This window comes from Cuculus canorus, chromosome Z, assembly GCF_017976375.1.
Source record: "Cuculus canorus isolate bCucCan1 chromosome Z, bCucCan1.pri, whole genome shotgun sequence".
NCBI lineage: Eukaryota > Metazoa > Chordata > Aves > Cuculiformes > Cuculidae > Cuculus > Cuculus canorus.
In genome coordinates this window covers 18,915,523-18,932,077 of record NC_071441.1, presented here as the reverse complement: position 1 = coordinate 18,932,077, position 16,555 = coordinate 18,915,523, and the positions used below count along the sequence as shown (strand labels likewise).

Sequence of the window (16,555 nt, the reverse complement as noted above, 5' to 3'; positions counted from 1 at the left end):
TTCCTTAAAAAAACCCAAAAAACCACAAAAAAATAGAAAGCAACCAAGGAAATTAACATTCCCTAAAAAACACCCAAACTCTCCCATTTACATAGCTAGCAGTTCACTGCGATCCTTGCTTAATATTGAAGATAATGTTACCTGAATTTGCCTTCCTCCCCTTGGCAACTCAGCTAATAGAACTGCTAGAAGCTGCAGTAAAAACCTGAGATCATGTAGCTATGACACTGTATCTTGCTGCCATGGTAGTAACTATAATACAGTAAAATCAGCATCATGAATTTGCTGCCTGTCTCACTTGAAGAAAAAAGCAATTCTTAAGGAAGGAAATTAAAATCAGAATCTTTCCATTTATTTTTATCATATGTCAAGAATGCATTGTATTACGCTGGGTGAAAAGTAAGAGGAAAAATATAAAGCATTTTATGTTACATAAGTGTAAATAAATACACATTTCAAGATGTCCATCACGTTCACAGCTAACTAAAGTTCATCTTTCAAAAACAAGACCAATTTGTTATATTGCTAAAAAATTGCTTACAGAATTGGTCCATGGCAGTTGCTTTGGATATTTTCAAGGACTGATGGTGGTGCTACTTCTTTACAGAGATAATGGTGGGCATCCGCTGTTAGTCTGTAATATCCATCAATTAGTGATACAAAGGACAGAGCTTCTCTTAAGGACTGAAATTCAGCCTCCTGTTAAATTGTCAGGGGAGAAAGGGTGGGGGAGGAAGATATGGGGGTGGGGGAGGAAGAGAGAGAGAATGAGAATTTCAGTTTTTAATAGGCAACACAAAATTCTTGGATGTGGTAATGGTATAAAAGATATTTACATATGCATACATTAAAGATATCCAAACTGCTTTTAACTGCTTTTTTTATAGTTTTACCTTCCCAGTGCCACTCAAAACTCAATAGCAGTTTTCAATGTTCAGAATTATACCTAAATCAAACAAATCTGCCCCAAGAAAATCCCTTGCTCTAAATATATGAAACAGTAGAGGTAGCATTTGAAAAGGGAAAACTCAGTAGATACATCTCAAAATGGCAGACACCTACTCCATGGCAGGATGGAGGCAGGTAAAAGGAATGTGGTCAAAGGAAAACAGAGTGTGGAAATGGTCTATGCAGAATACACTGAACAGGAAAGAGTAACGCAAAATTAAATCCAACCGTAACAACATACTACTGCCAATAAAAGAAAATAAAGTCTACTTCTATGGAATTTTATTTTCTTACTATTTTGACAGTTGTATAAGAACATTGAAAACTGTCTTTACTTCAACAGAGAACTGTCATTCTACCGTCTACAGTCTCCTTGATTTCATTCAGTAGCACAGCCCAACAGAACTGTCTTTAGTATGTGCTGCACAAGTTTGCCAATGACACTGGGGACACATTTAGCAGCTGAACACAGTTCCTGAGTAAGCTCTTTGCTAGATAGCAATAAAAAAGCTGCTGCTCCTGATCACCTGCCAAGCATTTGTTTGGAATCTCCAAACTCCTTATTTAAAGAAGACCTGGAAACAACTACCTTTCCAGTTCTTTCAACATGACTGGAAAACCCATGCAAACAACAGATCCAAAAATCATTTTTAATCAATCCATGTATCCTAAAACCATATACAATAGATTTCTATAACGAATTTACTAGCTGTGTAACAGGCTAATCTAAATCACAAATTCTGCTAATTCTGATGGGTAAAGTCCACACACAATTCATATGCAAAACAGCAGCTATTGCACTTTTTCCTACTCTGCCTTACTCGTTAGTAGCTTGTTCAGACCATGTCTTAAAAAGTCACTTTTACCCTCAGAAGCATATGTAGTCAAGTACCAAAGGACCACAACTGAGAATTTTCAAAGAGAACTGTAATGGCTCAAGATTAAGGAAGCTTTGTCCATCAATGTGAAATATTGTTATGCTCTCAGCACCACAGATGCATAGATGCATATTCCAGCTACTCTTATGTTCCAATAAAAAGCTTTGAAAAAATTTCAAATTCTTAGCAGGTCATTAATTCTGTGCCATTAATGAGGGAAATGAATGTAAATCATAACTCTGCTATGAAAGTAAACCATATGCCTTTTTTTAAAAAAGGACTATTAAAGAGACAATTAAACTAGTCTACAATTATTGAAATATTTTTTGAATTTTTAAAACTTACTTTTACAGAAAAGTAGTAACTAAGCTGTATACAGCTTTTTCGCACACACGCACACACACACACACACATACACAGAGAAGAAAGCTCTATGGTCACACAAATACGAGACATGAGGAGCCCTGAATGTAGGTAGATAAGTCAGAGACAGAGGAAGAAACAACTTGTATCCATTTTGCATGGCAAGCTTTTGGTATTGGGGGGGCTACAGGGGTGGCTTCAGGGAGAAGATGCTACAAGCTTCCCCTGTTTCTGCTGGGGCCAACTCCAGTTGGCTCCAGGATGGACCTGCTGCTGGCCAAGGCTGAGCCAGTCAGCAATGGTGGTAGCATCTCTGTGATAAGGTATTTGAGAAGGTGAAAAAGCTGCTGTGTAACAGCAGCCAGAGGAGAGGAGTGACAAGAGGCAAGAGAATAACTGTGCAGACTTCAAGGTCAGTGAAGGAGAGGGAGGAGGGCTCTGGCCATCAGAGCAGAGATTCCCCTGCAGGCTGTGGTGAAGACCATGGTGAGGTAGGCTGTGACCCTGCAGCCCATGGAGGCCGCCAAAATGGAGTGGCTGGATGCCCAAAGGAGGCTGTGACCTTGTGGAAAATCCACACTGGTGCAGGCTCCTGCTTGGACCTATGGCCCATGAAGAGAGAGAAACCCATGCCTCAGCACGTTTGCTGGCAGGATTGTGACCCTGTGGGGCACCCACAACCCTTTTGTCACATTTTCTCTCTGCTGTCCAGCTGAGCCGGCAGAGTGATAGAGCACTTTGATGGGCACCTACCATCCAATCTGGATCAGGCCACCATACAACTATATGACAGTTGTACTGCAGGAAAGCCTGACACGGTGCAATGCTGGAGTTCAACCTAGAACAATCCAACTTTTTATATTCATGTATAAAACGCTTTAAGAACTTCTTGGAAGAATTTTAAGCAGTAAAAGCCTTGACATTAATTTTGTCAAAATACTAATTTTCTGTGTGTCATGATTCCTTCAGAGCATTTTAAAGGCTTTTTGAATGTGTTGGTCACTGGTAGACAGCTTACCATGACAGCATAGAAATACTACACTCAATAGCTAAAACTACAGACTCAGGCTTAAGCCTATAACAAGGACCAATCCATGTATTAGAAATTACCCACAGATATAAACATGTCGTTCTATTCCAATCTATGCACAGTTTCGAATGCAAAAGAGCTTTGGTGTTCTGATACACTGCCTATACTTCTGAAATGTATTTAGTTCTTTATCTCATGCTTAATTAACATGGTAATTGGTTATACAATACTATAAATACCACAGCACTCACACAGTTTGCTCAAAGCAATGTCTATTTGAAAAAAGAGCAAGCAAAGTTAACAGACCAGATTTTTGCTGTCTTGTTTGTGAATGGTGACAATTCTCCTCTCACTGGAGCCTTCTTGGCTTGCTTGTTTAATGCTGATATCAATGATATCAGGAAAATCACAGTATGTTTGTAAATCCTGCAATAAACATTGTTACATAAATGTCAGTAATAACATAAATAGCAACTAAAAGCCCCCACCTATTTGCAGCATTAGAATTCCTACAGCTCTGAATTTGTAAGCTAGCAACAAAGGGAATCATTAAACCTGAAACATGCCATTGAAAATAACAAAAGGAGTTTTGTGTTTACAGAACCATCACTAGCAGTGTCAAAGGAAAAATGCACATAGACCCAAGAATCGTGAATGGAAATATCCATATGTGGATTGGTTTGGGTTTTTTATTGTAGATATTTCTTTGCTCTGTCGTATTTTGTGAGGATTAACAATAGAAGATTTTGATTAATCTTTTGGTGGGGACTTTTTTGAAAACTTATTATTGACATCCGAATAAAAAAGACTTAGAAAGCCTGTTAATGCAAAATATCATGGTTTCATTCAAGCTGTAAAATCTGCTACTAAAGACACCTAAGTAGTATGAACAAGAAGCATCTAAGAGAAGGTTCTCCCATCAGCCTGGTCATCACTGACTAGGTAACTTGAAGCATTGATTCTAATTACATGGGAAATCCAAGACACATTTTTCTTCGATAGCAAATTCAAGTAGTTTTTGATAATATCATATTCTGTACCACTTCCTTCTAGCTTTCACAGGCCAGGTTACAATGTCATATGAATGATATTATGTTTTGCTTTCAGTAGAACTTCAGATGCTAAGTAACAACCTTAAATAAAGATAGATTTACATACCTAAAGTTGTTCTCCCAAACAAATGGATTTTATTTAAGTTACAATACCCCACTTATATGGCTGTAAGCATATCCTAATACATAAACATGTGTAATAACCAAGACTGTATGACTCAGTGGGTATGAGCCAGCATAAATTAGCTCAAATGCACTGAGTTTCTGAAGCTCTGTTTGTTCATCTAGTGGTAAGAAACGTGAACTGGCAAAACCAAATTCTTCCTAATCTACGCCACAGGTCATTCCTGCCTTCAAAAAACCCACTTTTGTTTCAATTAAGTATTTTAATAGACTCATCAGTATAGTCTGTTGAAAAAACTTATGATCACATTTACAAGCAGCTTATTTGCTAAGTTTTCATAACCAATTTAATAAATAGTTTCTGTATCAGAAAATATATGCAGCCTATACTATGTCTCTGTCAATACGTAGGATGATACCACTATTAATTGTGAAAAAATAATTTGGCAGGCTCTATAGAAAATAAGATCAGTTTCAACACTACATTAGCTAAAGGCTTAGTTGCCAGGCCCAAATAGCATAGTATGCATAAACTTTGTATACCTAAAACTAGAAATTAAGAAATCTGACATTTATGTTAGCTCCTGCCAGAGCAACTGGCATGCAGAAGCAACTTAGGAGAGGCAGAGGGCTGATACATAAGAAGTATGAATGAGGTAACTGGAACTAACATCAATCTGCAAATATTCTGGGAATAATACATTTAAAAAATGTATGCAATCAGATGTAATCAGAATTCTTTCCCCTCCCTTCATATTACCAAAAAATAGCATTTTTACAAGTTATTACAGCACACCGTAAAAATATAACCTTTTGTAGATGGGTCTTGACTCCCATATATTATGCATCGAAACTACCAAAGTACCAGGTGAAATTATTTTGGAAAACTGTTAGACATTCTGCTTTGCCTTGAATTTTACTTTTGGAAAATTCCCACACATTCAATGTATACTGCTATGAGTTTGTATCAGAGTCTGGTAAATTTGACAAAATGAATAGTCATGCTGGGAAATCACATACAAAATAACACTAATAAGTAAAAATGCAACAGCACATGATTACTAGCACTTATTAGAACGATTTAGCATCTAGTTCCTGAACAAAGAGTGGATGGATTCTGCAGTCACAGAAATGTCATCTTAATTTTGCTGGCTCAGACTCTGGCAGAAGCCTAACAGCAGCAGGAAGGAGGTAGGGGGAAATTTACCTGTTTTTCTGAGTCCTTAAAACCCCTGCTTTCAAAGAGAATCTGAGCAATTTGTGCATTTTACCTATACCTGAGGGCAGGGTCATTACTTTTTCCCATTGATTTTTTTACAGCAATGAAGGTCCAACATCCAATTTTTCACTTGTCAAGCACAGAAGTATTACATGTTCAAGTTCTGACTGTCTTCTAACATCGCAATAAAAAGCCAATTTTAAAATCCTGCACTGTTTAAGTTAATACATATCTGCAAGCCTCAGCCATATGTAAATTGTATCATCACTGTGAATTAAAATTTACCTAACAAATTTACCTGGGTTAAATCAGAACTTCTAGTATGAGCTAACTACTCTGTTACATGATGAGCTGCACAATTATTAAAATAATAAAACAAATTACCTGCTCTGCCAGCGTCTCACAGTCCTTAAGTTTTCCTCTTGAACACTGAATTCCACCATTTCCAGTTATTACAATGGTTGCAAAACTTTCCTCTCCAGAAGGATCTCCACCAGGTTCTTTGACTTCAAAAACCTCTGAATAGAAGGCAGACTGAAGAGTTTCCAGGTTTATGAGATACTTAAGCTTCAAGTTTCTGGCAGTAGCTTTGCATTGGCCAAACTGTTGTATAAATTTGCGGAACCTGTACCTTATCCTTTTCCGCGTCAAGATGTGGTAGTCTTGGATTTTTGCTCGCACACATTTAGGCAGAAACATTTTGTAGCTGTGAATACATAACCAGCAAAAAATCTACTAGATCTACCCATCAAGTGCAGCAAAGATAATTATTTCTGTGCTAAACAAGTCAATATGAAAATATCTTTTCCTCTGAATGTAACGTTATTCTTTAAACTATAGGATCCTCTTTTCAGTCTGTAAAGCTTTCTTTCAAATACACCCTTGTCTCTTCTTCAATTTTCCACTTTTTTCTCTCAATCCGTTTCACATATACTACATAATGCACTTGACATTAATCCAGATAGGTCTAATCATTACTGAAGTTTTGAGGTAAAGCAGCAGATGTTAACTGTAGCTTTGTTTGCTGTAGAAGTTGGAATGACAATACTGCATAGACAGAGGCAACTGCACAGAAAATATAGGTGGTAGAACACAACAATGTTTGGTTCTCACTGAAGTTCCTGTACCACAGTTCTTATTATATCAAGGCGCGAAACAGTAGTTTATCACCTGCAGTCAGCTGGCTAATTTGTTGTCTCATTCTCGTTTTTACTCCTTCTGCTAGGTTTCATTAAAACACAAACATCAAGCTTTAAGTTCTAAGCAGGGGACAGAATTAACACAGCTCCAGTGGAAACCAATTAGGTTGATAAACCAAAGTGAATTCACAAATTCAAGCACGTTTAGCAGAGATTGCTCAAGATGGATAAGAGCCTGGAGCACATGACATGACAGATATGGTGCAAGGGAGCTTGATTTGTTTGGTCTGGAGAAAAGCCTCAAGCAGGGTGTTCTGCTAATTGTCTTCAACTAGCAGATCGTTACAGAGAATACTGACTTAGTCTCTTCTCAGACATGCACAGTGATGAACAAGAGGCAACAGACGCACAGTATCACAGACTAATTAGATACAGCGAATATCTTCATCAATGAGGGTGATCATATACAGGACAAAACCGCTCAGAGATACGGTGCAGCCTCCATCCCTGGACATTTTTCAGAACTTGACTGGATGAGGCCCTAAATTCATCTGACTTTGAACCTGGCCCTGATCTGAACAGTGCGTTGGATCAGGTGACTCCCAGAGGTCTCTCCTAATTCAAATTATTGTTTATATTCTTTCCCTCAGGAGCAGCTGCTGCCTTACGTCTCATTAAGAGAACCAAATCCATGTACTCTAAAGCTTTCTATTAATACCTAGTATACACTATAGGTAAGTTTATGTAATCACTATGCTAGAATATACATCTCTCTGATGCTTCTGTGCAAAAATATTTGGTTCAAATATCTAACAGGTGTGAGACAAGTTATGAAGCATGGAGTCACCTGATTGAATTATAAATAGCCAGTGGCGTTTGGTCCTTTTCTTTGGCCACTCTCATCATATCCAGAACAGCCATTCCAAGACATTCTTCTTGTGTTTCATGAGTAACAGGCATTTGTATCCACCCATCCAAAAAATCAGCTCTCCACTGAGAAGGAAGAACGAAAGAAAACAAATTAGAATTACACCAGTGCTATTCACCAATACAAGTTTTTTTTGGGGGGTGGAGTTTTATTTTTTCTTAGCTTGCTTTTTTAAAGATTGCACTATTCTGAATGAACCTCTTCGTCCACAAAAAGCTGCACATGTTCATAATGGCTACCAGCTACTACCATGCTTAGAAATACTCTTTTCAAATATTTTCATTTCAAATCTCTAAATGGTCCATGTGGGGAGGAGGATGTTCTACATTGCATCAGTCCAAAATGCAAGTCAGGCAGAAAAACATCCACGTGGTAGTGGCACAAGAATGGAGCTACACACTCTCACTGCTCTCTCCACAACTGCCATTTGAGCTTTATGTCTACACATACACAGTAGGATATGGAATATAACTTTCATTTTCAGCGGTCTTCCAGCTGTCAAAAGAGCCCTTACAGTTACTATCTGGTGATATGAAAGGGAATAAATATAAGCAATCTTTACCAATCTGCATTAAAAATAATCAAGCAAATCATACCTGTGCAAATAGGTAAGACATGACAAGATCATCAAGAACAGGGCTTTCTGCACCTCGAAGAATTCCATACCGATATGCTCTGCTGGTGCCATTGCAATACCAGTGAGGAAAATAAAACCTATTCATAAATATTTAAGCAAACATCAATAAACAGACACTTTTGCTACCCCACACCAGACATTATCACTTTCATGGACATGTAATCAGTGCTGGCTGCTTTTGAGGACCAATATGAAGGCCCAATTAGTCAATGGAAGGCTTTGGATCAAGTTCGTGGTATCTTAAAGTACTACAACATTTAAGAAGGTTGATAAGCTGTACTGGTAGATGAGGAGCTCCTCAAGATTATCCTCACTAATCAGAATACAGAGGATTTTGGGTTACTGTCTTCCAGTTCCCTTTTGAGACAGTTCCTAAAGAAACACTCAGGCCACATTATGCAACATAAACAAACAACATCTTTAGTATAAGGAAAACTGTGACTTTAACTTTACACATTCACATTCAAAACTCAGGTTAGAGAAAATTTGTTCTACTGAAGACATCTGCCAGACTACACCCGATATTTACTCTGCATTTCAGAACTACCACTGATTTCAAACAGGCAAGCAGAGAGATGACATGTATCATGATTAAGAAAAATACTGTTTTGACTTCTATATTTTTTTATTGTTTGCTTCTTCAATCTGACATGGCAAACATAGGGTATATAGACAATCGACAAAATGCGTTATTCAAATCTACTTAAATTTTTTTTTTTTCTTTTCCCTATCTCTTATTCAGGCATCACCAATAATCTATCCATAACTTCTCAGAGAAACTATGGCTCAACTAGTTTACCGGTTCTTTTGTTTTACCACAAAAAGTGTATAATATTTCATTTGGATTACCTTATCCGGTAAAGGAGAGTGAGTCTGGTTGCTTCATCTATGTGGAAGATATGATTTGGAGGATACCACATTCTCTCGGTTTCACTCATGAGTGCAAACATGTTATGATACACTGGCATGATACCTAAACAACGAATAGAGAAGCAAACATTTACAGGAAATTGCTCTCAGAAAGAATCAACCTTATTAAAAAAAATGCATTGTGGGTTAAAAGAAGCAGATTGGTACATGCTGTCCAACTATTCATTGCACTGCTCTATCACTGTCAACAGCATTGCAATCATGACCCTATAACCAGAAGAGTGGTTTTCCTGGTTTACTTCCTCATTCTTCCTTTGCATTCTCTGACTGCAGACTGTGTTCACTTGTTGTCCTCTCCTTCACTGTTAAATCACAAGCTTGTCTCTGCCATACAATGGCTTCCTAGCTTCTCAGTTCAGTAAGAATTAACAACACTACATTACCTTTTCCCTTACCTTTCCCTAAAACAAATTTAGACATTGATTTTAAGATTTTAGACTGATGAAAAATTAGAAGTAAAGCAATACACAGAAAGACTAGGACAACTACCTGCTGTTTACACTTCAGTAGCTTAGCTAAGAACAAAACCAAATATATATTGTTAATTAAACAAAACTGGAAAATACTTTTTTCCTTAAAGATTCAACATTGTTTTAAATGAGAAGTGACAAGCAATCTCACCTAATTAAAAGCTACAGAAATCAGACGAGCACCAGATCCTCAGTAGTACCAGAATTTTAATTTGAGTTTGGGGCTCCCAGCTGAAAGTACTGCCTAACATAAGACAGATGCCGTAACCTTGTTCTATGCTGCAGTGTTATGCATACATGCGATGCCAGTGCTATGATTTGGAGAACATGCCTGAGAATCAACAGCACAAAAGGATGCACTTCAACCACTGACTAACATATTCTGAAGATAAGAGATACAGGGGGCCAGAGAGTAGGATGAAAATTACAGTGTGAAAGTCACAGTAAGTCATAATGAAAGGAAATTGTTTACATTAAAAAAAGACACTCTGGAATAATGTGGCAAAAACATTCAGAAAATAATAAAGACAACAAAAGTAACTTAAAATGGTGTTAAGAGAGAAAAGAATTCTGGGAAAAGGCTCCGTACTCACAACCCTCCCCAGAGACTTAGAATGAAATCATAGAAATTCACACACAAAAAAAAACGCAAGGGGGGAAGAGGACAGCAGAAAACTCTTATTTATTTATTTCTGATTTGAACATCATCCAGGTAACTACTGAAGGGTGCAGACCCAAATTTGTTTCATCATATCGAAAGTTCACATAAGACAATCAGTTAGAAACAATTAACTAACTCCACATATAACACTGCATAAGCTTGTAGAACACAAAGTAATTCAGTGTCAAACATCAACTAGCTTAAATTTCTTAGAAAACGGAGTTTGCCTTTGTAGGGAGATAGTCACATGTCTAAGAATGAGAAATTCATCATCCAGATGTCAGATTAAACTGGTAAAATCTACAGGCTAATCATCTGACGCTTGTTTAAACTAAAGCTAAGCAAAATATTCCAGAACTACAGGTCCTAACACATGACCTTCTATGAAAAGGAGTCATAGACTTACAGGAAACTACAGAAATGAAAAGAGTTATGTAAAGTAACCAAAGAGAAACTAAACAAAATCCCCAAAGGAATAACTCTGAAGGAATTAGACTGGCTATAAATCTAGATATTGTAACTTTATGGTGCAGTAAGGCATACTTGCTCCAGCAGAAATTTAAGAAATATCAAATTAACTCCATTTCATGGACTTAAAAAATCCCAAACTATCCCAAGCAACTAACCATGGCTCTCATTTGATGTGTGACGCGGGATCAAGCAGATTACACTACCAATCAGTTGTCTATAAAGCAGTAACAACTAACTTAGGAGTTTTAAGGCTGTGTTATGTCTGTATCCCAAATAATTTCAGATCAATTACAGTGCAAAGCATGCAAATCATCAATCTACTTCAGGATTCTAAACCCCATTCACGGCAAAGCTGAATGTTTACTTAATCCCACCAATACATTTCCCCTAACCAACTCCATGTACACACACTGAACAAGAAAAAATTTCCAAGTCATATTCTTAAACTGAAATGTTATACTGCTATATTTCACTAAATACATCACAGACACCACCCCCACTCAAAAAACACCACCACTCAAAAAACCAAACCAAACAAAAAACCGCAGAGATATTTCAATCAATCCCAATCATAATATTGGTGTTCTGAAAAGAAACTTTAACTAGGCAAGGAACACAACTTTGGAATTTCCTCTACAAGCCAGAAATAATGGCATTAAAAAAACCCCTCAACTTCTTTACTGTCTTCCTATGTATGAAGAGTAAACTGTGCACTCATCCATCCCTCATACATTTATAGTTCCATATGGTAACTTGTACCTTTCACTGCCACTGCTGAATGACATATAGATCATACGTGTTTTTCAAAAAGAGTTATACATCTTTTTTTTCCCCACCCTTAAGAATTAGGCACCTGTGTCAGACTATTACTACTCTTCAAAGAAAAAGTTCAATGATTAGGACTAGGGGCAATGGGTATAAACTGGAGAACGGCAGATTTGGACTAGACATAAGGGAGAATTCCTTCACCATGAGAGTGATGAGGCACTGGCACAGGTTGCTCAGGAAAGCTGTGGCTGCCCCATCCCTGGAGGTGTTCAAGGCCAGGTTGGATGGGGCCTTGGGCAGCCTGAGCTGGTGGGATGTGTCCCTGCCCATGGCAGGCAGATTGAAATTAGATGATCTTTAAGGTTCCTTCCAACCCAAACTATTCTATGACTCTATACATACAAACAAAGCAAATCCCTTTACTGAAGTCTTGAAAATTGTCCACAAAAGTCTGACAAAAGCAGAGAGGCCAGAAACATCTCTTTTTATGTAATTCTTAACAGTGCTATTAATTGCAGGGACTTTCCACGTGAACGATAACTGTAGTACTTAAGCGTTTTCTTCAGGAAAAAAAAAAAAGAAGCTAAAGGACTGGGGGTGGAGGTTGGGGAATCAAAATCTTCTGATAAAGCCTAGACATGTCAATACTAGGGAAAACTTCTGAGAAATACCTTTTCAACACAAGTAAAATCAGAAAAGCTTTTCACAACAGGTACTGAAAACCTGCATTGTGTTATATTTCTGCCTTGTGTTAACCATGCTATCAAATCAAGCAGTGATTAATGAGGAGAGGAGACAGTAACTCAGAAATAATAAAGCAGGATTGTTCTACACTTTGCTCATCCAGCAAGGGCTACTGAATAAATTATATGGACTACTGCAAAGCCATGCAAAATAGTCATGTTTTTGTCAGGGATTTTATCTAGTATATAAGGCTAAATAAAGAAGCCTCATCACACTGTACAGACTGTCGAGTAACATAATGAAAGGCTGTAACACAGCATAAGTTCTTCCCTCAATATTCTACCTCAAGCCTGAAAAAGAGAACGATTTGCATAGTAGTTTCTTCCCTTCCCCAATAGGATTCTAGAGCTCCACATTCAGGCAAGTCAGACGACTTCATTTACACTGAAGCAGCTAAGGAAACACATTTTTTCTGTATTTCCTTCTCCATAGGCATTAGGTACCCTGTCATTGTCATACAGTACATTTTCATTAGGTAACATACCTTTGTAAAGAAAAAATAAACCCTAGGAACAGTAAACCACAAAAAAACATGACATTATGAAATACGGAAGCCATGCATAGTCTACAGTAGAAAGAGTGTCCTATGAGATTGTCAATTCAAGCATATTAGTAAGTGACTAGACACATACAGATGAAAGCAATTAGTTGCACAGAGGTAATGATCCAAAACATTTTAAAATCTCCAATTTTCAAATCTCCAATACAAACATTATTCAGTTCTCACACACAACTCTGAAGTAAATTATCTAAAAAAAAAAGTCTTGCACATACCAGATGAAAAATTGCTTGGCTTTTCTTTATAAAAATATCTTACCCTCATGTTTCATACAAACTGGAGGCTCACCAAACTCTGACAACACTATGCTGTCAACAAAATGTTTTTCGAATAGTTAATCAAAGCACCTGTTTCCTTTCCTGGCAAAACAGAATTACCCAGAGTTCTGACTAATCCATTCCTCATCTTAGTTGGGAGGGGGGAAGTGGTGTTGTGTGCAGATCTTCAGGAAAGGCTACCACTTAAGAAAAAAACAAAACCAATCCCCCCATAGCACTCAGTTCCACCCCTCTGAAAACCCACATTCAGCAGCTGTAATCAATGACAACTCTGTGCAATGTGAATTGTGGAAATTTAGTATGCTAAATATATAACTGCTTAAAATTCTCTAGCCACTAACACGGAATCTCCTCTGAACAAACAAGCACAGAGGTACTACAGATCATCACCACTGTCACATTATGCAACACAGTAACTCCCTTGGAAATGTTTATTTGACTGCAGACACTGTCAGTGCTTAGTCACATCAAATGTTTTGAAACAGTGCTTTTACTGTGGTACAATTAAAAATTCTCTGCTATCTTATTATGGCTTTCCGGGACACAACAGCAGTTTTAAAGGAAAGTACCATGGAAATTCCAGTCTATTTGCAAAACAGATGAGTGAGAATTAAAAGGTTCCTGAGTGGAGTTTCAGGATTTCAACATTAAAAACAACAAAAAAATATAAAATAAAACAAAGAAGCCAACAAATTCAAGGTCTTTTGTTAACTGCTAGCTGCCTGTAACTCAGCAACCCATTCAGTATTACCAAACTGGTCCTCCCTTAGGATTCTGGCTCCGTTAAAAAGTTAAGATTTCAGGGTCTAACAATCCTAACAAAAGGGGAGAGAAGAAATCAGAAGAAAAGCCTTTCAGAAAGTAGATCAATATTAATATAGTCAGATATTATTATTAGTGCTGAAGAAATTTAGGGCTCTTATACACCAGGGCAACAAGACATGGCAGAAATGCAAGATATTAAGCAAAACTATGTCCCCTGGTTGATTTTGCCAAAATATTTTTCACTGTGTTAATTAAATACTATAGCTACATTTAAAGTCAGCAGCACTGCATCATTTACTACTAATTTATTAATATTTTCAAGAATATGGCACAAATTGATTTGTTCAACACCAAAGCAATGCTTTGCTTACAACTGTAACAGTTTTTCACTGTGATTTACAAGCTCACTTTCCTAGAGTAATGCAAAAATATCTTCACTTTGTTAACTTTAACTCAGTAATAATTTTGACTATATATACAAGTAATGCATATATTTTTCACTCATGTTATTCACCTGATGGAATGAACCAATCAATTTTTGGTTTAATAATGTAAAGGAAGTATCTGTATAATGCATTATTCTGGTAAATTACTGTGTACAGTCCACAGCTTTGTTGGATTTGGTTATCTGTTGTTTCTTCTAAAAAACCTACTTCATCTGATGATAAAAACTCTTAAATCCACTTAGAATAAACTGAGCAGTATCTTACTGCAAAATTACATAGTTTACAAAGCATCCTTTCTGTATACAAATAAATATATCCAAGATTCAAATTCAAAGACTTCAGGCATTCCCAGTAGTCTGATTTACCTACATCACAACAAAATTCAGTTGTATTAATTTCAATTAGACCTGCTAGTTTTTAAACACAGATTTCTAGACTGTTTTCATATGTATTTATACTTCAAGCAAAACAAAAATCATTAAGTTTACAGTTATTCTGTAAAATATCAGATTCTGTAAAATATCAGAGTTTGCATTATCACTCTCTCGCATCAACTGTGGTGGCTTTTGTGGACTAGCCTTACTATTTGTATTTGAATGGTCTTGACTGCTTACTATTTTTATAAACTCAATGTAATCTCATTAAAAATATCTTAAAAGAGAAATTTCATTAAGATTATTTGAATGAAAGAAAATAAAGGGTTTAAGATCATGATTCGGGAAAACAAGTGTCTGATCGAGAATTTAGAAGAAATCTAACACAACTATTCAGTAACCAGTAGAATAATTTCTCTGTCATATTTCATTTCCACCATCTGTTAGTTCCTCTACTACCACTTTCTTTCTCAGGGCGAAAGCAAAGACTTAGCTTGGTTTTGGTGTAACATTTGTAATTTTTCACACGGCAATTAACATACTAGTTAACATAACACAAGCTGAACCACGACTACTCAATTTAGACCTAATTTCAAGACAATTTATTCTTGTATTTCTGGTTAGAAAAGATGATATTCAGTTTCATGTTCAGATAATTTTCCATATAAAAATATGAACCCACAAAAAGTTTCATATTCATTATACTTTTCCAAAAATAGAAAGTTGTTTTTAAGCAAAATAGAAAAGGTCCTAGCTTCTGCATGTAACTACAGAATAATATTTAGACAGACTAATATTTATACAGCCAATACATGCCACATACAAACCTGAAGTCAAGTTAGCACACACTGGAAAACCTTCAATTGTTTGAACTGTGTAAAAGGTACACAACAAGACTGTCTCTGTGACTACTGATGTTTGCCTAGATCCAGTTCTGCTTGCCACCAATAACAAACAGTCATACTTTGATGTAACCAGCTCTGCTATCAAGAGATCTAGCAATTGCAAAGATCACAGAGACAGTTCATTAACAATTAACAACTGTGTTATATTTTGGACATGCCCACTACCTGAACCACTCTCTTTATGAAGCATTCTAATTCACAGCTAGCTCCTGAAAGAGAAGTCTTGCCAACATAAAAATTATTTCACTGCACAGGCTTTGCAGATCTACATGTTTTGCCATATAACCACAAAACCTCCCAGAAAAAAAAAAAACAAACACCTAAAAACCAAACAAAAATACCTAACCAAAAATAAGAAGTGGTACCTCAGGATTTAAGCACTAACAATGTTATAAAAGAGAACTAAAACATGCAGCCGTTTCAGACTTTCCCACCAATTTAGAAAGAAATTAAACTACAAATTCCTTGAGAAAATGGTTATTTAATACCACCACAGTTAACTTCCAGGAAGAAGCCACTCTTAAGAGGACTTTGTGCACCTTGGCTCTACAAGGTTACAGCTCAACATGATAAAACATGCTATTTGGACAAATAACTACGAACCACTCTCCTCACCCCTCCTGGGTCAATGGACAACAAGATGTGGACCAGGAGGGTTAAGCTCCTCCCACTGTAGAGGAAGATCAGGTTTGTGACCACCTGAGGAACCTGAACAAATATAAGTCTACGGGACTGATCAGATGCATCCCCGAGTCCTGAGGGAACTGGACGATGTGGTTTCCAAGCCATTCTCCATGTTATTTGAAAAGTCACGGCAGTCAGGAGAAGTTCCTGGGGACTGGAAGAAAGAAATATTGTGCCCATTTT

The 16,555-nt window shown here is 36.9% G+C and overlaps 1 protein-coding gene across 9 annotated transcripts in view; it reads right to left on the bottom strand.

Moving 5' to 3' along the window:
• JAK2 (Janus kinase 2) overlaps nt 1–16,555 on the bottom strand; it is a 94,682-nt gene that overhangs the window by 31,578 nt on the left and 46,549 nt on the right. For all 9 annotated transcript variants that reach the window (XM_054055150.1, XM_054055149.1, XM_054055148.1 and 6 more), the window contains 6 exons: nt 9,167–9,290; nt 8,277–8,394; nt 7,600–7,745; nt 5,998–6,319; nt 3,526–3,645; nt 542–699 (listed from right to left, as the gene is read on the bottom strand). In XM_054055150.1, coding sequence (XP_053911125.1) covers nt 542–699; nt 3,526–3,645; nt 5,998–6,319; nt 7,600–7,745; nt 8,277–8,394; nt 9,167–9,290 — 988 coding nt within the window. The remainder of the gene's footprint in view (nt 1–541; nt 700–3,525; nt 3,646–5,997; nt 6,320–7,599; nt 7,746–8,276; nt 8,395–9,166; nt 9,291–16,555) is intronic.